This window comes from Meleagris gallopavo, chromosome 2 (assembly GCF_905368555.1).
Source record: "Meleagris gallopavo chromosome 2, MGAL_WU_HG_1.1, whole genome shotgun sequence".
Lineage (NCBI taxonomy): Eukaryota > Metazoa > Chordata > Aves > Galliformes > Phasianidae > Meleagris > Meleagris gallopavo.
In genome coordinates, this window is record NC_139405.1 from 103,200,593 (window position 1) to 103,224,326 (window position 23,734).

The window sequence follows — 23,734 nt, forward strand, 5'->3', positions numbered from 1 at the left end:
TCCTGTCAGGCTGAGGGCCGCGGCGGAGCTCTGGAGGCGAGGGGTCGAGGCTTCTGTCAGTCGTGCCTCCCCCGGCGGGATCCGGCGCCTCGGCGATTACGGCAAGGGATCGTAGAGTTTCGGGGCCGGGCCGAGGAAGGGGCGGCCGCCCACGGCCGGGGGCTTGGGAGGAGACGGCTCCAGAGAGCGCCCACGGAGCTCCGCTCAGCCGCGGGACTTCGTGTCGGTCAGTGACACGGCTCACACAGGCGGGGGTTAAGGAACCCGCCCCTCTGCGTGGAGAACGAATTTCACAGCCTGCCGAGTTTGGCTGCGAAGGAATCCCGTGACGGGCAGGCTGACGGCGATGCGCCCTTGCGCTTCCCGCCGTGCGGCTCATCCACAGCGTGCTCACAGCGTCCGATGTCCATTGCTCAGCGGTCGGAAAGCTGATTTTTCTCTCGTCTCCTCTCGCTCTCATCGCAGATCCAACAATCACGTTACAGAGAGCCAAACATTAGTATCTGTTCTGCTACATCGGATGCCTAAGCGCTGCTCAAACTGCTCACGAACTACGATCCCTTCACACTGATGTGCAGCAAGAAATCATCCTTGTGCCACCAGCTGTTGGCCTTCATTGAACTTAACCACAACACATGTACATAAGCCCCCAAACCCAAAGCTCTATAAAACAAATTCAGTAACAGAAGCACAGAGCTGTAGGTGATGTAGTCAGTAATAGAAGCACAGAGCTGTAGGTGATGCATTCAGTAATAGAAGCACAGAGCTGTAGGTGATGCATTCAGTAATAGAAGCACGGAGCTGTAAGTGATGAAGTCACAGCCTCTGTTTGTTACTCTGACTTGCTTGGCACTGCTGCTTTGGCAAAAAATAGTAATACAATTACTGATCGCATGGCGGGGGCTGCTAGGCTCATACAGGCTTTATCACTATTCTTAGTGTTTAAAGATGGAAATTGCAATATAAATAGAGAACAATAAATGTAAAAACTGTTATTCTGGTTTACGTCCATGCTCCCGCATACTTCCTTTCAAGATTGAAGTCTGAAAGCACGTTGGAGTGTATACTTAAAAATGCAAAACGTACAATAGTTCCGTTAGGATGTATAATAAGAAAATGGGTCATTTAGATTTACAAGAAAATAAATATCTCTGTATACAGAGAGAATTTTTCATTTTTCTAAGTACTGCATCTTAGAAGTAGAAATTATTATCTGACATTCTCTGCTTACAGCTTTTAATCTGTAATAGCAACACTACTTCGTCTCCTGTTTAAGAACCTGCAGTCTTTCTAAAGCCCAGTTGTTCTGCTCGGTGCAATTAGTTTGGTTACATTGCCTGTTCTTCAATTATTTGTTTATTTGTTTTGAGGTTATGGAAAGATGTAGCCATTTCAAACACTTGTAGGGTAAAGGAATATTTTAATGTAAAATGCATGACAGATTTTAAAAATGATATTGGGAAACAACTTGTAGGAATGGAAGGAAATGGCAAGAGGCTGTAGTTCACCAAACATGTTGTGGGAAAGAACCCAGAAATATGTTAGCTAAAAGAGCTATTACTGCAATCATATGATAATAGATAAACGTGCTTTTCCACTTCCATCCTTGCTACTGATCAGCCATGTAATTCAGATACAGTGTCCAAATTCTTCTGGTCTGAAAATAAAAAATAGTATTTTGATCTTCTTAAAGTTTTTGTGTGCATCACAAAAATACCATCCCCATTTTGGGAAAACCAACAGATGAAGCTGTGGCCCAAAAAAGGACCCAAACTGCAGATGCAGTGAATGTCATAACTCAGGATTGCAATGCATTGGCAGGACTGTTTGGGGAAGCTTGCATAACATCTGCTTGCAACATGCCTGATTCAAACCAGCACTCCTCCCTCCTCTCATGAACACTGATGACTCTTTAAAAGTAAAATAAACTTTGTCATTATGCAAGCAAAATTATTTTCTGGGTGCCTATCCAGATCTGCTTGAAGCAACAGAAAGGCCACAACATGAAAGCAATTTATATTTACCAAATATTTTGACCATAGTTGTGTCCTTCTTTTCTTTCCTTTGTCCTTTTATTCCTATGTTCTGATCTCATTCCTGTGAGCCATGCTCTTTATGACACCAGAGGGACTACTCTTGTGGAGGGATTGATGTCGTTAAAAATTCCTGCTCGCTGCTTTGAACACTAATGCTTTATTCTCATTATGTTAGCATAGTAGGGAACATGTAAAGACATGCATCATTTTGGATGTTTCCTCCCTACATGGTTTTTGGCAGATGGTTTTATTTTCAGGTTTCTTTGTTGTCCTGTTGTTCTTAGAAGGCGCGGCCAGTAACTGACTCAGTCATCTCATGGCTTTCTGGCTTCTACGTGCACTCCATCGCCATTCTTAGTAGGGACACTATAAATGAATAAATCATTAATTACAAGATTTGCTTGTCAGTTTTGTTGGATTTTTTGTTTCTTATACAGATGACACGTTAACGTCAGATTAATATTTTATACTACACGTACAAAGAGATTTCTATATGGTTTAACAGTGAAAGATGAAGTACTGCAGACATGAGTTTATACCAATTTCACTAATTCAAAAATTCATTTGTTCCATCTTTCTTATTTGTTGTTTGCATCTAATGTAATGTAATGATGGAATTAAAACCTGTTTTGACCCTCTATTCGTAGGGAGAGCTTTGTGGGGGGGAAAAAAAGAAAAGAAAAAAAAAAAAGGTGAAAAAAAACCTGAGTAGTGAAAGAGAAAAGACAAAAAAGAAAAGAGGGGGAGAAAGGAACAGAGTTATACTCCACAAAGTATTACATAAAACTTTTGCAGGGGTCATTCTCAGATTCAATTTCAAGATCTGTAGTTTGGTCTTGAAGACAGATCTGAAAATAAATGCCATTGGGAAGGACTGTGTTTCAAATTGAACCAATTTATAACAAGTGCTGAAGCTTGCAGCAGAGTTCAACACCCTTTTATCTCCAGTTATTAGAAAAGAAGATGAAAATAACCAAAACTTATATTGAGAAGAGGCCAGGACATCTGCTGTGGCAGGTACACCACTGAGAAATTGGAAGACCATGAAAAAGTGCTGGAGCAAAAGAATCCCTTTTGCTCAACAAGACTTGGGGAATTAATTCTTATTGGAACTCGGTGACATAAAAAGACATTAAAAGATGAGCCAGGATAAAGACGAATGGAAATCCTTGTTTATTCCATAAGTAATATTTAATGTCATGGGAAGTACTTGGAGATGGAAGATTTTGTTGTCACCTGTTCCTGTTTTACAAGGAAATCAGGAACATACTATAACAAAAGAAAAAGTGTTTTCTCATTTATTAAGAACTTCTGTAGAGAGCTTCATCCCAGTAAGGACCAGAGGGCTTTTTTTCAGTGAAATCCTATTTGCTTCAATCATAGACAATTTATCAGAGATTACTTTGTAATATCTCTGAATAGCTGTAACATTCCAAGGAATGAAAATTAAATCATCTTTTCAGGACTCTATTTATAAGCTCTTGTGCGCTTCTTTCTGTCTTGCTGTCAACTCATCCTGGTTTCAGCTGAATCTCAAAATAAAGGGATTCAGAAGAGATTATGCTTTTGTATATGTGCTCTATGTCCTTTCTGGAAAGAATTTTAGGAAACTGAGTTGGAACAGCTTCTCTCTTGAGAACTGTCCACTATGAAGACAGGTCTTTGGGAAACATCAAACAAGGAGGGTCTGCTAGCCTGAATTGGTTCCACCTTACACTTGAACACATAAAGTAAGTCCCTCCATATTGCACACGCTTTGCAGTGATATCAAAGTGACCCATTCTTAATAATAATGTTTTAGAAATTAACTTTGAATGTTCAGTTCTAATGTTCAGCTGAATATTGCTTTCCAAACTACAGTGGGTAACATAACTGCAACCTGAAATGGTATCAGAGAGCAGATTTCTTACATGACATTAAATAGGAGCGATAAGAACTGCCTCCTGATATTTCAAAATTAGCTTCACATCACATCTAGTGATCAGCTTCCATAACATGTTTCCTGTTGAGCTAAGGTTACATACAGTAGATGGTCTGATACTAAAAAGGCTGATGACACTGTAAGCCAGGAATCTGCAGGATTTGTTTTTCACTATCATTCTGTACTGAAAATTGCTTCCATCTTGGAGAAAAATGGCACATCATCTCACTTTGGTGTTTATGATCATTAATCATATGAAAGTAGTACCCCAGACTGTTAGTATGCTAAAAGTAAAGCTTTTTATATAGCTTTGTCATAAAAAACAGACTCTGTTCTAAAATGCTTACAATAAGCATTTATTAACACATTTGCAGATAAGCATTAGGAGTATATGAATGCATAATAAACATGATTAAGGTCACATGGAGGGTCTATTGGAAACACTATTTGCTCATAAATCTCCCTACTTCTCACACATAATCTTAGCTTCAAAAATAAGTTTTCTCAGTATGCGTCCAAGAACAATATTATAAACTATGCTACCATATCTTAATTTCACTTGAAAGTGTCTTTGTTTTGAGAATTCACGTCATATGTTATTTCCAAATGTGTGTTATCTGGCGCTAACAGTTGCTCAAGTTGTCTTGAATTTTTCATGGCTTTATACATTCTATGGAATTTTTAAAATTGAAGCTATATTCACTTGCTGTGGATTCACACTCCAACGGCCCAGCTGCATGTGTGGATACTTCACTGCATGGGGGTAACACCCTGTTTGTGAATGCTGATTCATGCAATCATAAAACGATGACTCGCTTTCCCATTGCACTAACTTTTCAGCAATATGAGCTCCCAAAGCTATTTCTGCCATTGTGGCAGCCTGGAGCGTTTAGCATCCCTGCAAGGAGCATGAGGGAAAAGGACACCATGCAGAGGAATGTGCTGTCACGTCAACAGAATTGCCGAGCATAGAGTGACCATACTTGTTCTATTTTACAATCCCTTTTCCCCCTCAGTCTGTTACAGCTCTAAGGATATGAGTATATTACTGCAAAGGCTTCAGGCAACAACTGCTATCTCAAGTAAAGGTCAATCAATATAGCTGATGTGTTGATGGTTAATTATAGGAAGTTGCTGTTTTCTTCTGGCACGGGTTAACCTTGTTTAAAATATTCCTTCAGTTAGATTTCTTGTTTTTAGGTACACCATGTGCAGTGGTTCTCCTACAACCCTGACAGCTGGGTAGTGACAGCTGGAACAGTGCTTTATTTTGTCATCGAGATTCACTCCTACATTTATGTTACTGTCTTCCACACCAGTGCATCTGATCTCTCCTGACAAAGGGCCATGAGATGGTTGTATTCATCTAATGAATACCCTGTTACAGTGTTTTTCAGTGAACTCAGTCCGGGCTTTTTCCTTCTATTCATCACACTGTAAGAATAGGACCATTTGCTTCTGTTCATCTTGTATACTGTTTCTTGCCAGAGAATAAACTTTATATAATGCATAGTCTAAAAGGATTTCAGTAAAAGCTTGATTGTAACAGTGCTAACTTGAAAATATCCACTTTTTAAGAAAAGATTTTTTATGCTATGCTGGAGCTGAAGACAGATCTTCCCTTTATTTTTCTTGCTCTCATGCTTTGTCAAGTTTCAGTCCTGAGGGAAAACAGCTGCACTTATAAGAGCTATTAAGGAACCACTAAATTCACTAGGACACCAATTCCTATTGTAGTAGGTCAGCATGTCTCTAGCTATACTCTGATTTGCAGTAATAGATCTAATCTTCTAAATCAATACTTGATTGCAGTTGAGAAGCCTGCAACATTACACCAGGTAAAGTCCAATCTTGCCTTTTCCTGTGCTTACCTTGGGTCTAATACAATCTTTGCAGAAAGGGCCCCAAGGCAGGTCTTGCACTTACTATTAAGCTTGTGTGTTCAATGAAATGGAGCAAATGTACTTAAGATATTGAAAGTAAAATATATTCAGCACTGCAGAACAACTTTATAACATTTTACCAAGCAGAATTTGTAAACTCCTTACATTTCTTCAACAGTGATATGAAAGCCTTGTGATACATTCCTTATATGTACAGATATGTATATGTATATGAGGAGTATAAAACTCACTCAGTAGAACCATAGAATCATTAAGGTTGGAAAGGATCTCTAGGATCATCCAGTCCAACCTCAACCCATCCCACCATGCCCACTGCCCATGTCCCTCAGTGCCACATTCTCATTTTCTTTGAGCATCTCCAGGGACAGCAATCCCCCTACCTCCCTGGGCAACTGTGCCACTGCATCACCACCCCTTTGAAGAAGCAGTTTTACCTGATGTCCAACCTGAATCTCCGCTGGCACATCCTGAGGCCACAACCTCTCCTCCTATCACTAACTGGGAAAAAGCAGCTCCCCCAAGTTTCTTACAACCTTCTCTCAGGTAGGTGTAAAGTGATAAGATGTATATGTGTATATGAGGTCTCCAGGGAGATATTAGGAGGAAGGTTTTCACACGGAGTGTGGTGACACAGTGGAACAGGTTGCCCAAGGAGGTTGTGGATGCCCCATTCCTGGAGGCATTCAAGGCCAGGCTGGATGTGGCTCTGAGCAGCCTGGTCTGCTGGTTGGCGACCCTGCACATAGCAGGGGGTTGGAACTAGAAGAGCACTGCGATCCTTTTCAATCCAAGCCATTCTAGGATTCTATTATATGTGAGAGCTATAAAACTCAACAGAATCACAGAATTGTAGAGGTTGGAAGTGACCTCTGGACATCATCTCGTCCACCCCCCTGCTAAAGCACAGTCCTTACAGCAGATACATAAGAAAGCATTCAGATGAGTCCCAAATGTCTCCACAGGAGGCTCCACCACCTCTCTGGGCAGCCAGTTCCAAAATTCTGTCACACTCAAAGTTGTTCCTTATGTCTGTACAGATCTCTCTATGCTCAGCTGTCCCGTGCACATTCGTAGGCAGGAGCCACAGTTAGATGTCATCCAGCTCAAACTGAAGGCCAACTACCTTCAAGTGGCTCAGTGTGATGTAACGTACAGAAGCACGAAGTGGAATAAACTCAGCTGCCAGGGGTCAGGTGTCAGTGCCTCAGAGGTTAAGCATCTCATTTCAGTCATAGCTTTGAAAAATATCATTTGTTACACATAAGGGACTGCACAACACGTGAAGAAAACACCGGGTGACATTTGCTTTTAGAATTATCATCGAAAGCACTTCACTCACGCTGGATTTCCTATTAATTAACGCGAATTAGGAACGAGGCGAGGTAAGCTGAACTCCACCCGCACTCCTTCCAACATGGCGCCCCAACACCGCCCTCCCTGTGGGCGGGGCGCAGTCCTCCTTCCCGCCCGGCCCGGCCCGGTTGTGGGTGCCCGGGCCGCCTCTGGCCGCGCATGCGCAGTGGAGCGCGGGACAGCGAGGAGTTGGTGCGGAGCGGAGGCCGCGGGCGGTGCTGCGCTGCGGGGCTGGGTGAGTTGGTGCGGTGAGCCGGGAGAAGAGCGGGTCCTATCGAGCCGGCGACCCCTCTGCTCCGAGCAGTGCTTGAACTTAGCCGCCCCGCCTCAGCGCGGGGTGACCTCATCGGCTCTAAATATAGCCCTGCGCGGGCTGCCCTTGGGACGGGTCGGGGTTCGGGGCAGCGGAGGGGAAGGCGCTGCTGGAGGCTTTCCGCGTTTCTTTTCGATATACGCGGACTCACGTTGCTGGCTGGCTGGAGATCTTGGAGCCGCGTTTACCTGAGCCTGTCGGCTTCGTGCTCTCCCTCCGTGCCCGTCTTTCTCCCGTAAGTTGTTCCCCGTCGCTGAGCGTTGCGCTCAGCCGCGTCCGTCATTTCTGGGCGCTGCGCTGGCAGAGCGCGCTCAGCTTGCGGCTGGAGAAGTTCTGCTTCTGCCGAAGTTAGCCGGCGAGCTTTCCTCTGGGAGCCGCTGGGAGGCTGGCAGCCCCGCGTTCCCCTTTATTTTGTTTAATTTCCGCAGCTGGAAGCTCAGCTCTGCGATATGTTTGTCACAAAAGCCGTAACGAAACTCCCAGCGCTGTGGGTGACGTCTGTCAGAAGTTGGCAGGAGGGAGCTGCTTCCTCTGCAGCACCGCGGGCTCATCTGGTCGCTGTGCCCAAATGGCTCCTTGCTCGTGACCACCGACAGCTGCATTGTGCTTTCCGTGATACATTAGCACGTATATTTCTTCTCATTACAACCTAACACCTTCTAAAGGCTGTGGAGCTTCAGTGGGAGCAGCGACTTTCACAGCTGAGCGGTTTTGAATGCTGCTGGTACGGGCTGGAGGCCTCGGAAATCATCTGAGCTCCCTCATTGTGCCGTGTGTCAGCAGCTCTGCTGACAGCTCGCAGAGAAATCAACAGAAGCAGGCACTTAGAGGTGGCTCGGGGGCAAAAGATACACGCAAACACAGATTTAATCCAAGAAAATTACTTAGTTGCGTTAAAAGTTAATTTGAGAGAAGCTGATGAACGTAAATATATTAAGCATTCTTCTTATGTTGGTTGCAGAAAGTTCCTGTTTTGCAGAGCAGGCGTAAAGTTCCAAGTGCAGCAATCAGATACACTCACGAGGTTGCAATGTACCAGCACAGCCTTGGCCAACTATAATTTTCTGTCTGTGAGGAAAAAAAAAAAAAAAGGCTATACCACATCTTATATGTCGTGTCAGAGGTATTCTAAGTGTAGTTTTCTGACCTATGACATAGTAGAAGCAAATATTCTGAAGGCTGCCTGAACTTCCTCATAGTAACACAGAGTGAATCTTTGTGCTTGTTAGGAGTGTTTTCTGAAGGCTTACCTACATTTCAAGAGAAAGTGTGTTGCAGAGTTTTGAGACGAAGGAACATCAATATCAGCATCCCAGAAGAACATGAATTAGTACTGAACTGAAAGCTTATGTGTTTGTTTTTTTTTTTTTTTAATCATTTCAGAGAATGTTGTTTCCCCTAACATCTCCATCTTCTGTTAAGTTAGATGGTTGGAGCATTTTAAATTTATTTGTCTTGCTGTACGTGATCTTTTTTTTTTTTTTTCCTGGGAGCTCATGGGCTGTTGCTGCTTAGCTTGATGTTGATATCTGTGCACAATATGATGACTTAGTCCTAATCCTGCCAGGAGCAGAGCGTGATCTGTGTAACCTGTGTCCAGAAATATTTAAACAGTTGCTGTTTAAAATTTATGTCCTTCTGGAAGCATGTTTAATTTTAGGGTGGTTTTGGGGGTCTCCAGCTTTTTGTGACTCTCTGTAACTTCTCCTCAGAGAGCTCAGAAGATTGGTATGGCGTTCTCTGACTTGGCAAACTAATCCTGTAGTATATTTAGTACATCCGAATCCAGGATTTTCTTTCCATCTGGGTGATAGACTAGAAACGATAATATACATTATGCAGTTCTTTGAGTGCTGCACTAATAAGTTAAGGTATGGTAGGAAAAGTAGCCTGACAAATCTTGCACCTTTGGGCAATGTGCTCTATTGAAGTGAAGGTCATCCGAGTGCCTGCAGTGGCAGTGCAGTTTTCCTGTGACTGCCTCATAGCGTTGCTGAGAATCAGGGGATTTTAAGTCACGCTGATGAGAGAAGGAATGTGATCTCCTTTTCCTCAGCAGGCGTGGCTGTGGATGTGTATTTGCAATTCACATGATTACTGTGAAACTTATTTCTCTATGTGAGAGTAATTTTCGTTTAAAAGGTCTGAAAGCGATGTTTGGTTCACATGTCATCAAATTAAAAAGTGGGGGAAACAAAGAAGCATCTGGAGACTGGGGGGGATATAGGGGGCAGCAGAAAGGTTCAGTTTTCTGGTTAAACTCGCTTCCTACACAGGAAAAACTTAAAGAGCATTTCAGCTTCAGAAGTAGGCAGGAGTGCCGTTGTCTGTGTGGGTTTTGTTTTGTTAACTGTCATCTTTTCCTGATTAGGAGAAGCATCAGGATGAAAACATGGACAATATCAAAACTGTGAAGGAAGAATGGTAGGTTCTCGTCTCCCTTAGCTGTTTTCTTTTTTCTTCCTATTAGTGTTTCTTTGTCCTAACAGGACTTTTTAAACTTTCTTTTAAATTTCAGAATTCAGTCTTTTCTGCTGTACCCTCTGTTCTACATATACTGAAGTTTCAAAAAAAAAAAGCCACAGATTTTTGCTTGAAGATTTCTCACATACCCAGAGTGTTTCCTAGATGCAAGAAGTAGCATAAATATTTTACTTAAAATAGAAAGACAGGGTTGCAGTTTGCTAACTCACTGTGTACTTTGACATTTAGTATGGAGGTGTTGGTTTTCCAGATATGCTTGTGAGATAAAACGTAGTTGTTGCCTCAAATAATGTTCCAAGTTTGTTTCCTTCTCTTAGAAAATGAAAGTGGGTACAGTATGGTGCAGCATGCTTCTGAAGTCTTTCTTAATGTCACTGAGTTTTTCTTCACTTAAATACATTTAATCCTTAGGGATTCCTACTGTTGCATAGATGCTCTGCAAACAGTAATTCCTTCTAATGCAAATGTAGCTCATTACTGTTCAAGTAAGCATTGCTCTTCTTGAACCTATTGCAGAGTTTTACATAAAACTGGATTTTTTTAAGGGCTACATTTTTTTTCCCCTGAATTACTTAAAATAGACTTCTGAATCTCCAGTTGAAATAACTCCTGCAATGTTTACCAAAACCCACATAATCCTCTTAGTATGCAAAGAATCTAAACTGCAAGATAATCGTTCATTCACGTTGCATATATCTGCATTTTGATTGGTCAGAATCTTACAGAGAAATAGCTGTTACGTATACAATGTTCTATAAAAAGAAGTGGCTGATGCATCTCTTTTTATTATTCTGGCCGTCTCCAAGGTATTAAAATCCTCTGTTGTTTCTCTTCATTGTGTTCAAGTTAAATGAACGCTTGTTCTTCAGTTTCTCCATGTATTTCCAAGGACTGGAACAGTGGATCTGTGGTGATGATGGGAACAGACAATAAATAGTATGGCAGTTTTTCCTGTATGTGGCTTTTAAAACCGAAGTCACTGTAGCCTGTATCATGGCAGTGCTTTAAAGATCTTTCGTTGGTGTGCAGTGGTCTGAGTTAGAGATGTGGATGCATTCCTTGCTCTGATACCATGTTTAGAATTTTTTCATATATGAGTTCGCCTTTTCTATTGTCACTTCTTCATTTGTGCTTCTGAAGTGCAAGTAATAGCAGCTACAGGTTCCTGAACCTGAAAAAGGCACAAGACAAAGCTGACCTGATGTTTTCTAACAATCGAGTAAGCTGGTGCAGGGGAGCACGTCTTTTAGTACTGAACTTCTAGGATAACTGCTTGTTGTCTTCTGTGCTGTCTGGACAATCTTTGTTATTTATGCATTTGTTCTGCAGGATGTGTAAGTCAAGAACTGATGACCAGATTTTGAATGGTACAGAACAAAACCATGATTATTTTGTCAATGACCTTTTTGAAGAAGCTCAGAAGATCGGTGCCATATGCGTGTCTCCAACTACAGTCAAGAACCAGGTAGGTGTTGATGGAAAAAAATAATTTAACATAATAGTACTCCAGGAATACACCAGAAAACAAATGTAAGAAGTTCTGCAGTCTTATCCAATACGCCTGTAGGTAAATGCGTGCGGAAGTCAGACAGCAGTAGGAACAGTCTGGCTGAACCAAACCTATAATTCTGCTTCTGACGGCCAAAAACCACTATAGAACTCTTGTTCTGGGACTTAGCTCATGCACTTCTCATTAAGTGCTAGAGAGAGCAAGCTTCTGATTAGCGCAAGGAGTGACAACTGCCATTTCAGGGGAAGTTTTTTAAGAGTTGTAGCCTTTCTATGAAGAAATAATCCAGATTTTTTCACTTACTCTCGTTTATATAGTTGTGGTGGTAGTGGGATGCTCAGCATGGCTTTATGTGTAAGTGGTTCTGTCCTTTTTATGTATTTCTGTTGCTCCCGAAGATTGCTGGATGAGAAGCTGGATGTGAGCCAGCAGTGTGTGCTTGCAGCCCACAGGGCCAGCTGTGTTCTGGGCTGATTAAAAAAGGGATGGCCAGCAGGGAGAGGGAAGTGATTGTCCCTCTTTATTCAGCTCTTGTGAGGCCCCATCTGCAGTATTGTGTCCAGGCCTGGGGCCCTCAGTACAAGAAGGACGTGGAGCTGTTAGAGCGGGTCCAGAGGAGGGCACTAAGATGATCAGAGGGCTGGAGCACCTCTCCTATGAAGAAAAGTTGAGGGAACTGGTATTGTTTAGCTTGGAGAAGAGAAGGCTCTGGGGAGACCTCATTGTGGCCTTCCAGTACTTGAAGGGAGCGTATAAACAGGAGGGGGAACGGCTGTTTCCGAGGGTGGATAGTGATAGGACAAGGGGGAATGGTTTTAAACTGAGACGGGGGGTTTAGGTTAGATCTTAGGAGGAAGTTTTTCACCCAGAGGGTGGTGAGGCACTGGAACAGGTTGCCCAAGGAGGCTGTGGATGCCCCATCCCTGGAGGCATTCAAGGCCAGGCTGGTTGTGGCTCTGGGCAGCCTGGTCTGCTGGTTGGAGACCCTGCACATAGCAGGGGGTTGAAAATCAATGATCTTTGAGATCTTTTTCAGCCTGAGCAATTCTATGATTCTGTGACTGGGAGGGTCTGAAGAAAAAGCCACATTCAACAAAAATGCTAGGGAGAGATCTGGGGAGAGCACCCCTAGAAATTATATTTATAGATCCCTGCCTGGGCTAGGGGAGAAAAGGAGTGTGGGGAGCAATACTTGAACCCTGACTTCTGAAAGTGTTCCTTGCAGTACTAGTTTCTTCCAGGTTTGTTTTTTTTTAGTGCTTAGTAGGAGGAGAGTTTTTGACCAAAGAAAGAATAATGATTAGAGTGAGGTTTACTTCTAACTCTGATGCTTAGATGCTTAGAAATCTCACTTCCCCCTTGCAGTCAGTCTACCTGTCAAGACAGGGTCAAAACACACTACAGTGAGTCTTCTCATAGTGTTTTTAGTCCATGCACTGAGTGGTTTAAAATTGTAGGTTTTGTGATAAGTATTGGTTATATGAAGCTAGTTTTAAATCAGTGTTAAATTGAAAATTGTTCTTGCTCTGCAGGTTGATGTGATCATTAAACTTTGGAAAAATGGGTTTACAGTAAATGATGGTGAACTTAGAAGCTACACTGATGTTGGAAACCAGCAGTTCTTGGACTCCGTTAAAAAAGGGTGAGGGAGTTTTTTGTTCCTCATCTGCCTGAGTTAACATGCTTTGGATTGCAGTTTGCTCATACTCCAAATTTTTGGCATTGCTTCACTCCCTGTGTTCACTCCAGGAGCACAGTCTGCTGACTCTGTCATTTCCTGCCATGCCGATGACTTGTCACATCCACAAGTTTCACATACTGTAACTGAAAGCAGTCGTACAGTTGCTGATGGAGTAGATAAAAGTGAGCGTTGGTAGGAGGCACAGCAGACACCGAATGAAATAAAAAGGAAGTCATCGTGCCCAGTAATAGCCGGTGCTCAAATGGGACTTCTGCTGACAGTCTCAGTGTGCAAGTGGTTAAGCATGTCTGGTTTGCTGGTCTTTGTTTTCCTTTTATTGATGAAAAGCCTTTGGTGGGCGCAGTTGCTGCATTTTAATACCAGGAAGCTTCAGTCAGCCTTCAATTGCAGTCATCTTTCCTTGCACAAACTTACTATTTCACTCACTTGGGTGTGTATGTAGTGATCTTTTATCCAAGTACTGAAATTGAGCATGCTGGAATGATTTCTGCTAGTGTTTGATGCAGTCTTACTTTAAAATAGCAGATTGAACATAGAAACCAGTGTAAGTTGAGCCTTTCACTTGTAGTCTGTTTCCTCATCCCATACAAATAAAAGGGAGAAAATAATTTTGCGCAGTATTATTTTATAACTCATTTTCATGTATGTGAATTAATTACACCATACTATTTTTCATCTCTTCTGTGCTTTACAAGCCCATCAAAAACTACTAATTTTACATTTTACCTTATGCGTGTCACCTGCATTGGTTCTAATAGCAGTTGACTGCATTGTTGAGAGCCCTCTACTCTCTTTGTGTAAGTCAAAAGTTTACCACCTCCTTTTCTCTGTTTTCTCATGGAAATGCTAAGTAACTACCAGATGGTTCCTGCATAATTGCTGATGGTAGGCTAGCACTCAGCACCACCCAGACAAAGGCCCCGTGTTGTGCTTAAGGCAAATAAAGCATCGCTGACTGATGTTGCTGCACTAAAGACTGTAGCTATTAGTGATCTAATTTCTTAAAGCTGAGTTTCCTGTTTATCAGTAATTAAACACATTGTTTCTAAACTCAGTCTTTCTCGTTAAAAGTTGATCATTGTTTTTTGTTTTTTTTGTGTGTGTGTGTTTTATTCCCAGAAGTTACAAAAAAATTGAACCTACCATGTATCGCTGCAGTAATATTAAACCCTCTGCATGTTGTACTTTGGTGTGCTAACTACTAGGTAAATTTCAGTATCATTCAGTGAATTACATTGTCTTGTTTTATTGTTCAAGTTGTACTTAATTTGCAGCTCAAGAACTTGGAGTTATTTGCATATCATGCAGTTAGTATGATTATTAATAAATTATGTACTTAAAAGCACGATCTTTCCAGGAGTAAACGTAGAGCTGGTATTAATCATTAATGTGTTTTGGATACTGAAGCAGTATAGTAATTCTTTTTCTCATGTATTTTTTTTTCTTAAGGGAGCTGCCTTTTGAGCTACAGAAAGTATTTGAGAAGGAAGAGGTAGATGTGAAGGTGGAAGACAGAAAAGAGGAGTTGTATCTGTCATCAAAAAAGCCAATATTTCATCCCTTTTCTGGTCATGGTTACAGATTAGGAAGGTGAGTAACTTGATGTAATCTGTGATTGACTAGCTGAAGGAAAGTATACGTATGGTAAGGGATCATATAATTCAGATTGGAGGCTATCTCTGGAGTTCTCTAATCCAGGCTTCCATGTGAAACAGGCTCACGTGTGGGGACAGATGAAATTCCCCAGGGCTTTATCCAACTGGGCCTTGAAACTGTGCAAGGATGGAGGCTGTGAAACCTGGTTCAGAGACCTGACCTCATGAGGGAGAAAGTTTTTCCTTATACCCAATCTGAATTTACCATATTTCAACTTATATCCTCCATGTAGAGCCTGATAACCTCCTGTAGGTACTGGCAGGTTGCTGCTAAATACAGTTTCTCCCACAGGCTGAACAAGCCCACCTTCTCCATCCTCTCCTCCCAAGGCAGGTGCTCCAGCCCAAGCACATCTTTGTGGCTCTCCATGAAACCCCTCCAGTTTATCAATATTTTTCTTTTATTGGTCTTTTATCGGGGGCCAAATCTGAGTTCAGTATTTAGGTGTGTCTAATGAATGTTGTGTAGGGGATCATCAGCTCCTACAAGGCTGGGGTCCTGCTAACACAGCCAGGAGTTTAATGACTTTTTTTCTCAAAATTTCCATGTGAACAGTACTTTTTCAAAGAACTGTTCCCAGTTTCTTCTATTCTGTGATTTAATAAAAAAGCTTTGCTGTTAAAAGTTAACGTACAGTACTTTCTATGAAAAAAGGGGAATTTAAGTGTTGGAGCTGAAAAAGACTATTTTGTATTCTGCTGAAGTTCTTCAGCATTTAACTATGTGTTCATTGCAGTTTGACTTCCCACTCATTCTTTCCTTTATTCTGTGTGGGCGGATAGAGTCAACCAGCACAAAAACTGGACTTGGTTTATGACCACACAGCATTTTGGAAATCCCTTGGGGCAAGCCAGGTATAAATCTCTGCAACTTTAGCTTACTTCTGCTGAGTCATCTTTCACGTATTTCTGTCATGTAAGATTTACATGCATGAAAAAGAAGATTTCAGCCTTGGGAATGAGCCACAGTGACCAGAAACCTACAGGAAACCTTCAGTGGTGAATCTGCTTAGTGACCTGTAGGCTGTGCCGAAGCCTGAAGTGAACAGCTTGTTCTGATGCAGTGGAAAGGGTTTGCTGTTCAGGCTCAAGCTGAGGAAAAGCATCAGCTGGGTGAGGAAGAGCTGAGGCTGGGGGAGAAGGTGGGTAACAGAGTAGAAGGCTGATGGGGCAAAGAGTGAGTGGTTTCAGGATGCATTAGAGAAAGCAAGCATCTTTGATCGGTTTCATCTGTTTCAGTAGCACAGGCTGTTCATTCAATTGCTGTATGCTTGGGTTGATAGGGTCGATAGGGAAGAACTTCCCTTGAGAGATGGATGAGAAATGCCTCAGGTCTCGCTTCTGGTAGCACTGAAATCCTGAGCAAAGGTCAAGAACTGAATCGTATTTCATTTACCAGTAGGCATGTAGATAGCGGAAGCAGAAAGATCTTCAGCATGCTGGGTTTCTGCTGCTAAGCAGGGCTAAGTGGCAGGTTGTTCAGTTGCTTGTCGTGCTCTGTCATGCCTACAGCAAGTAATGATCTGGCTTCCCAGTAGGCGCGTTAGGTTCTGGAAGCATGCTATTCTGTGACTTTCGCTTGAGTGGTTTTGCACACTGAGACATCCCACAACTTGCTCAGCAATTTTGTTCTGTACGAACAGGATAGAATGCGCCCTCCTGCTGTTGCTAGTCTATTCAGTGCTATGGTATCAGAATGTTTTCTTTCAAGGCTACTAAATATTTTTTGCTGGTGGTGGAAACACGAGCCGTGAGTGTTTTGTAAACTGGTCCTCGCTTCCTGATGTTAATAAATGTCCGTGGCATCCAAATGCTACTCTTGGAACAGAAGAGCTTTTTGGGGAAATAATAATACTGTCTGAGATGGATATGCTGTGGTTTAACCCAGCAGTCAGCTTGGAACCACATGGTCTTTTGTTCACCACCCCTCCCTCTCAGCGAGTTGGGAAAAGAATCGGGAAGAAAAAAAAGTTTTTATCTCAACCTGTAATTTCTTCTATTTGCTAAGACAGAAAAGGAAGAAAGAAATGGTATCAGTGGTAATCACAAATGTGTACATTTACAGAACAAGTGATGCACAACGCAGTTGCTCACCACCCACCAGCTTATGTGCAGCCAGTCCCTGAGAAGCAGTAGCCCTCCCTCCCCCCAGCCAACTTCTTACAGTTTTATTGTTTTTTAAATAATGCCATCTGATATAAAAGATCTCTTTGGCCCTTTGATCTCTTGGATCAGCTGTCCTGGTTCTGTCCCTTACCAGCTCCCTGTGTCCCCTCATTCACCTCCCTTTGGCAGGACAGTAGGAGAAGCTGAAATGTCCTTGGCCCTGCATAACCACTGATGAGCAACAAATGAAACATTGGTGTGTTATCTACATTGTTTTTCTCCTAAAGCCAAAACATAGCATCATAGCAGATGCTATGAAGAAAATTAACTCTGTCTCAGCTGAAACAAGGACAACATAAGGTTGAAGTTGTAGAACTCCCTTTACACAGTTGCGTTCATGTGCTTAATTAAAAGAGAGAGACAAATGACTGAATGGTTTACTTAGCTTATGACCTGCTTATCAGTTAAACTTCATCATAATATCTGTAGATTTTTCTGCTGATGCTCACGGGGTGAATGAATTACATGAGAGGCTGCATTCTGGAGTCTCAGTAGAAGCTGGTCTGTTGACCACCTCATTAAAACTTGTTTGGAAGAAAAACAGAGGAACTAGAACTGTTTTCATTTGTTCTTTATTTTTAATGCAACCCAAATGAGTTTGATCCTCTCCATTTATGTTGGACAGGAGAAACAAAGACAGGCTTTTCCAATATATCTTAGGTACCTGCATAACTAATGGATATATTCACGTTTATTTACCCTTACTCAGGTTCATTTAATAGCTTGACTCTTAACAAGATTTGCAGCTGAAAATCTCTGTTAAGTTTAACAAGGTATTTTAAAGACAGCCTTAGGAAGGACCTTAGCTGTACTGTTGACTGAAATCACTTGTAGCAAAATGGATTTGCTGTATAACATTCTTAGGGTAAAACGGTGTGCATCAAGATTCTTCCCATTAGTCTGGGTAAGCACAATACTTAAAGAGAAAAAGCCCAGTACTTGAAAAATTGTCTGGAGACTTCTGTATCTCTTCAATCTTTGTAAGATTATCAAGGGAAGATGTAAAAGGAATGAGCTGTTAAAAGAAATGATGGTGGTTTGATGTCAGACTAATAGGAGACTTACGTTTTTGGTTTGTGGCTTCGGTCAGAGATCCCACCACTAGATGGCTTTATCTGTCAGTTCTACAGGAGCAAATTTAAGTGTAGAAATGCTTTGGAAATTGATGAGTAGAGTTCTTCTAACTTTCTCCTGCAGCTTAGTTTAATGTGTTGCCTTCAGTTCTGCGTAGGCTTGCTATTAAAGAATCATCTCCAATGCTACTACAGAGTCCTGAGATGTGGAAAGAGGAAAGAGGTGGTTTGAGAACAGCATCAAAGTTTGTGTATATGTGAGATGGTTGTGTGAACAACAACTGCAGCTGATGGGACTAAAACGTGTCTGGTTTAGCTTGGGCAGAGCTGCACAGTTAATTAGCTCTCCAGCATCCACGGTACTGGAGACAGCTGGCTCACGTGTGGCTGCTTACACGTCAGTAAGCTCTGAGCTAGACTGCACTATCAAGCAGCCAGAGAAAGCTGATCACTACTGGACTTAAGTATGATTTACACTTTATTTTTGTTTTTACTTCCATTTGCCAAGATTGTTTAACTTTATCTTGCTGGTGCTTAAGGGTTTTTTTTCCAAATCTCGACTGCAGCTGGGGTTTATTGTGTTTTGAGATCGAGCATGGCGAGAAGCTGAGTGTAAGATAAGTACATCAATAGGGGCACATGGGTGATAGTAAGTCACCTGTACTTGGACTACAACCAGAATGTTTTACAGGTGCACATCTTGAAATCTATTACTTCCTATTTCTTGCATCCCAGATGGTTTCTGCTTATTGCCTTCATTTGTAGTGAGCATCTCTTATCACTTGAGGATGAGATTGCTTAATTCTTTTTTATTTTTTTTGGTCAAGTTTCAGTGGAAGAAATCAAAAGTGCCTCTACTGGCTGATAGTCTGGGAGTTAGAGCACTTACCTGGACATGAGTGGTAAAGAATTCTTGAAATGCTTCAGATTCAGAAAACTATTAGCTTGAATGTGTCAAAGCAGTAGATATCTTTGTTTTTAATGAAAAACGAGCTGTGGCTTTTCTGCTTTATGATTAAACTAACACAATACAAGAACATAAGGATGCTGTTTGTCTGCAAAGCTGATGCAGTGTTGTTAAGAACTGTTGTTCTTTTGTTTAGTGAGTTCTCCCTCAAGAAACAATAGGTTGGGTTGTTGCTTTTTTTTTTGTGCAGAGTGAGCTTTGTCTGAAACCAGTGTGAAGCACTCATGTAGTCAGTAACCACTACAGAGCTCAGAAGAAATGGTAACTCCTTAAATCACTGCTATTGTTTTGCAAGCAAACATCTGCTCATATTTACGTGTGCTGAGGATGTGCCCATTGGATCAGGCCTTAGTGATGACTTAAACAGAACATACTGAACAAGTTTGCTTCTGAAAGCAAAAAAACCTAAGCTCTGGATGTTTCAAAACCAGTATTTGTGCCAGTAATTTTTTTTCCAAAGACCATACACTTGAACTGAAGCCTTCTGTCAAGCTATTTTATGGATCTTTCTTTACCCTTATGGTACACTGAGCTGTTGAAAGTGCTTTGCAAATCAAAAGCTAAGTGTATGCATACGCCTGGGTTTCCACACTAAATCAATTTCTCTAAAGAGTGTCTCTAAACTGAAAGAAATGATGCTGGAGTCTAAATCAAGGCTAACAGCTTTCAGTTAAATTGAATTACTGTAATCACATTGCACTGAAAATTAACATTGAGTATGCAAATTCAAACTTAAGCCCCTTATAGTTTCACCTGTGTGATTAGAATACAAAGAATCTCTCTTATGTGTGCTTTAATCCTTTGACATGTCAGTTCCCTACTGTCTTGTAAAATGCTTACTGCAGACAAGCAAATTCTTTAGCACATTGAAGACTCCACGTGGAATTACTAGTGTAGTTTTCTGTTTTTTTTTTTTTTGTTTTTGTTGGGTTTTTTTATTTTTAATTATATCAAATCCTATAACCTTTTTTTGCTCTTTGACACAGGGCAGAGAGCTCCAGAAGAAGAGATCTGGACAAAGGTTCAAACTTATGGGAAGTCACAACTTGGGTATTTTTTTTTTTTTTGTCAGTGCTACTCCAAGGATAATCTCTAAAGAAAGAGAGGATCATCAAGGAGCTGCTGATAAAAGACGTCTTCCTGTAGTACCCTTAAATGATTTGGAGCCTGTCACTAACATCCAGATCTGGTTAGCAGATGGGGAGAGGATAATTCAGAAATTCAACGTTTCACACAGGTAATGCTGTTATTTGTGCTTGCACCTGAATTATTTGTGCTACAGCTGTACGTGTAATACGTCCAATATCTGTAACTCATCTACCTCTCCAGTTCACTTAACGTTGCTTTGCTCTTTGGCTCTATCTAGAGTATCTTCTTGAAAGTTTTTTCGAGAAAATTCATCATTTTTTAGCAAACAAGTGAGAGGAGTGCGAGAGAAAGGTGAGCTGATGTTACCAGTCAGCTCGTAACTGAGTGTAAATCAAAATCCATTGGAGGTTTTCAGTTTAGTGGAAGTTAAGGTGTATGAATTGTTCACTGCTGGAAGAAACGGTTAAGTGGATTTATGCGGCTTTTATGATGACAAGTCTCTTACAGAATGACTACATCTGGAGCAAATCACTTATTCAGAAAGGAAAACCTGCTAGTTGTTGAGCAGACAGCAGCACAGATGTTGAGTTTCAGAAAATCCGCTTGTATCTCTTCCAGCATGTAAAAGGAAGAGGAGGATGTGACTTTGAACTGAGCCAGAGAAACATCCAGGGAGGGCCAAAGTTAAGCAGGCGAGCTTATTCACCTGCACGTCTGCCCTGTCAACATGGTTGGAGTAAAATGCATCTAGTGTGCTTAATTCTTAATTATTACAATTTCCAGTTCCCAAAGAGGCTTACAAATGAGGATGAAGTCAGAAGGTGTCAGCACAGCAGATGTATGAAGGAACCTTGAGAAAGTAGGATTAATGGCTTAACATTAAATTTTAGAACGGCTGTCTCTAGGGACCTTTCTCCAATTTGTAATTTGCTGTCACAGTACAACACAGTCATGTTGTCATATGCAAAGGTTACATTGCCTGTGTTTCTCTTTGAATCAGTTTAAAGTGATCATAGGTTTTAACACAAGCCGGGCTGCTGTCAAGATGAACTGTAAATAGAGGCTGCCCAGAGAGATTTTGGAGTCTCCTTCTCTGGAGATACTCAAAACCCCCTCTGGATCCTTTCCTGTGCTACCCACTGTAGGGAACCTGCTTTATTGGAGGGTTGGACTGGTTGATCTGCAGAGGTCTTAGTCCTATCCTGACCATTCTGAGATTATGAACGGTCAGAAGAAGAGCTCAGGTGTTTAACTTGTACTAACTTATTACTCTTAGCAGCCTAAGGTATGATGCAAAATGTTTTTGCAATGTACTGCTGAAAGATCAATTGCTATTTTAATTAGAAGCTCCCAAATAAAGGTTTTATCTTTGTTATTCCAAGCTTAACAGGTTTAAGTATATTAAGGAGTCTTTTTCTTTGTGATAAAGAGTATTATTTACAATTGTACTTCAACAGGGGGAAAAATCCTTGGGATCAGAGAACAAGTACTGTATTTAGTCCTACAATTGTATCCTGTCACCTGGATTTATTCATTAAATTCATTAGTTCTTACTTGTTACTGCAAAAGCCTGTGTCTTGCTTACTCTTGAAAGATTCTTTGCACCTTAGCAGGCATCTTGAATTTAGTACTGCTCCTACTTTGGGAGACAGAGGCTATTGTAAGACCTAATTTAACTAGTTTTCCAGGCAATCTTTGCAAACTTTGCTTTTTCTTTTATGGTTCTGCATGTACCATATACTAAAGGCTTCCTTGTTCTAGCTCTTGGCTATGGAAACATCAAGTAGAGCTCCACCAACTGGTTAAGAAATAGCAGATTTGTGTGACTACTGTCCATGAGCCATGGTGAAGCATTTGAATCCTTTTTTTTCTTGCTCTCAAGTGAAGCAGGCACTTAAGGATACCTATTTCTCCGTTCCTGTGCCGTCAGCTGTTATGTCTCATTCTGTTCCTGAGGTGGTTCTGTGTTGTGTTTGTGTTCTGCGTTAGGGCTAGAGCACTCTGATGCGAGTCTTCTTTTTTTCTCCTCAGAATAAGCCACGTCAGAGACTTCATAACAAAGTATCAAGGATCAGAGGGAGGTGTTCCCTTCATGCTGACTACTTCGCTGCCCTTTCGAGAACTGCAAGATGAGACGCTCACACTACAGGAAGCAAAGTTGCAAAATGCTGTTGTTGTTCAGAGACTTCGGAAAACAACTGAACCTTTTAGACTCTTAGTGATGAAAGCTCCTGACAATGACTGTAAAACTGCTGCTACACCTAATGGACGGCTCAGGAATGAGCAAAAAAATGCTATCAAAAGCACAAGTTCAAATCAGTTTATAGCTGACTGAAAGCTACACACAGGCAGAACTAGACAAAACGTAACCAGCAATATCTGGATGCACTATCATTCTTACCTAGTGTGATCTCAGAGAGCAAGTGTGTGCTGTGCTGTAATCTGCTGTAACAAACATATTTTCAACTAATTTTGGTGATTAGAGCCTGGCTGAATAATGCAGCAGAGGTAACTGTATGACAGGGATTATCCTTATGAATTCCTTGGCTTTGCTAGCATGTTCTTTAATGAGTATACTTAGGTGGAATGGTACTCTGAGACTTAATTACTACTGGTAACACATTTTAGGGAAAAACAATATTTATTTTTGCACTTTGGACTAAAGAGAAACTGAACTGGTTGATTTAATTTATACTTCAATGTAAGTTGCTCCAGTTTCCCTTTTTGTTTTAGTAAAAGGCAATAGATGCTGCAGGGAAGTTCACATTTGAACTCCTCTAAGTATTTTGAAAATCAGTGTAAGTATCATTAGTATTTAACTTCATCACAAGATCTGCAGTGTGAATGTCCAATTAAGTCTTCACATGATGGTAGGTGCATGTGTGAGAAGATTGAAATTAGGTAGCCTGGTGCATACTGGATATGAAGTGCCTCAAAGTAAGCTCTGAAGGAATTGTTATTCCTAATGGTTGAAGTGTTTTCTGTCTCATGTGTTCTGCTACAGATATCTTACAGACAGGGTGACGTTAAACTACCTGGCTCACTAGGATAGAGATCTTTTACCCTTGTCACAGAGAAACTTCATTTTTCTGTAGTTTGCCACGTGGCTGTAGTGGCTTAGAGAGACACAGTTGTTTTTATACTACATATTTGTCTCTGTCCTGAGCTAGCCATCTGATGAGATGTCAACTGCATGTAGACAAACTTCAAAGATATGTAAAATCCATATTTGAAAACTGAGGTGGCTTCTCCACCCCTTCACCCCCTTTCCATCCAAATCTTTTTTTTTTTTTTTTTTTTTTTGGTCCTTGTATTTTTGGCATAAGATTTGTACCCAACCATCCCAGGTTTTGCTAAAGGAGAGCACTAAGGACTAAATATATATATTTTGTATGATTGTGTTAAATCACATATGGGTTTGTGTATGGACCTAGAGTCTCTCGATAAAGACTTTCTTGGGGCCTTCAATAAATGCTGACTTGTTTGTGCTACCTACACAAATGGGTGGTTGTCAGAGTTGAACTTCTTTTGCATGGTTAAAGGTAATTTTGGGCTTCTCTG

General features: G+C 41.3%; 1 protein-coding gene and 2 long non-coding RNA genes across 5 annotated transcripts; 2 read left to right on the forward strand and 1 right to left on the reverse strand.

Moving 5' to 3' along the window:
• The first annotated feature begins 629 nt into the window (after positions 1–629).
• On the forward strand, positions 630–2,676 carry LOC146545107 (uncharacterized). Its single transcript, XR_014881687.1, has 2 exons — positions 630–737; positions 773–2,676. It is a non-coding gene; the product is annotated as an uncharacterized LOC146545107 (long non-coding RNA).
• LOC146545108 (uncharacterized) lies at positions 1,530–7,392 on the reverse strand. Its single transcript, XR_014881686.1, has 3 exons — positions 6,296–7,392; positions 2,025–2,402; positions 1,530–1,657 (listed from the first exon to the last, which is right to left on the reverse strand). It is a non-coding gene; the product is annotated as an uncharacterized LOC146545108 (long non-coding RNA).
• On the forward strand, positions 7,360–23,674 carry UBXN2A (UBX domain protein 2A). Of its 3 annotated transcripts, none has more exons than XM_010707987.3 (7): positions 7,360–7,449; positions 9,899–9,951; positions 11,341–11,476; positions 13,054–13,163; positions 14,673–14,813; positions 20,157–20,321; positions 22,205–23,674. In XM_010707987.3, exons 2-7 carry the CDS (start codon positions 9,920–9,922, stop codon positions 22,506–22,508), a joined length of 888 nt encoding a protein of 295 aa, XP_010706289.2. In that variant the 5' UTR covers positions 7,360–7,449; positions 9,899–9,919; the 3' UTR covers positions 22,509–23,674. The 3 variants fall into 3 exon arrangements, with proteins under 3 accessions (XP_010706289.2, XP_010706291.2, XP_010706290.2); XM_010707989.4 differs by lacking the exon at positions 7,360–7,449 and adding an exon at positions 7,623–7,762; XM_010707988.3 differs by lacking the exon at positions 7,360–7,449 and adding an exon at positions 8,106–8,251.
• Positions 23,675–23,734: the final 60 nt, after the last annotated feature.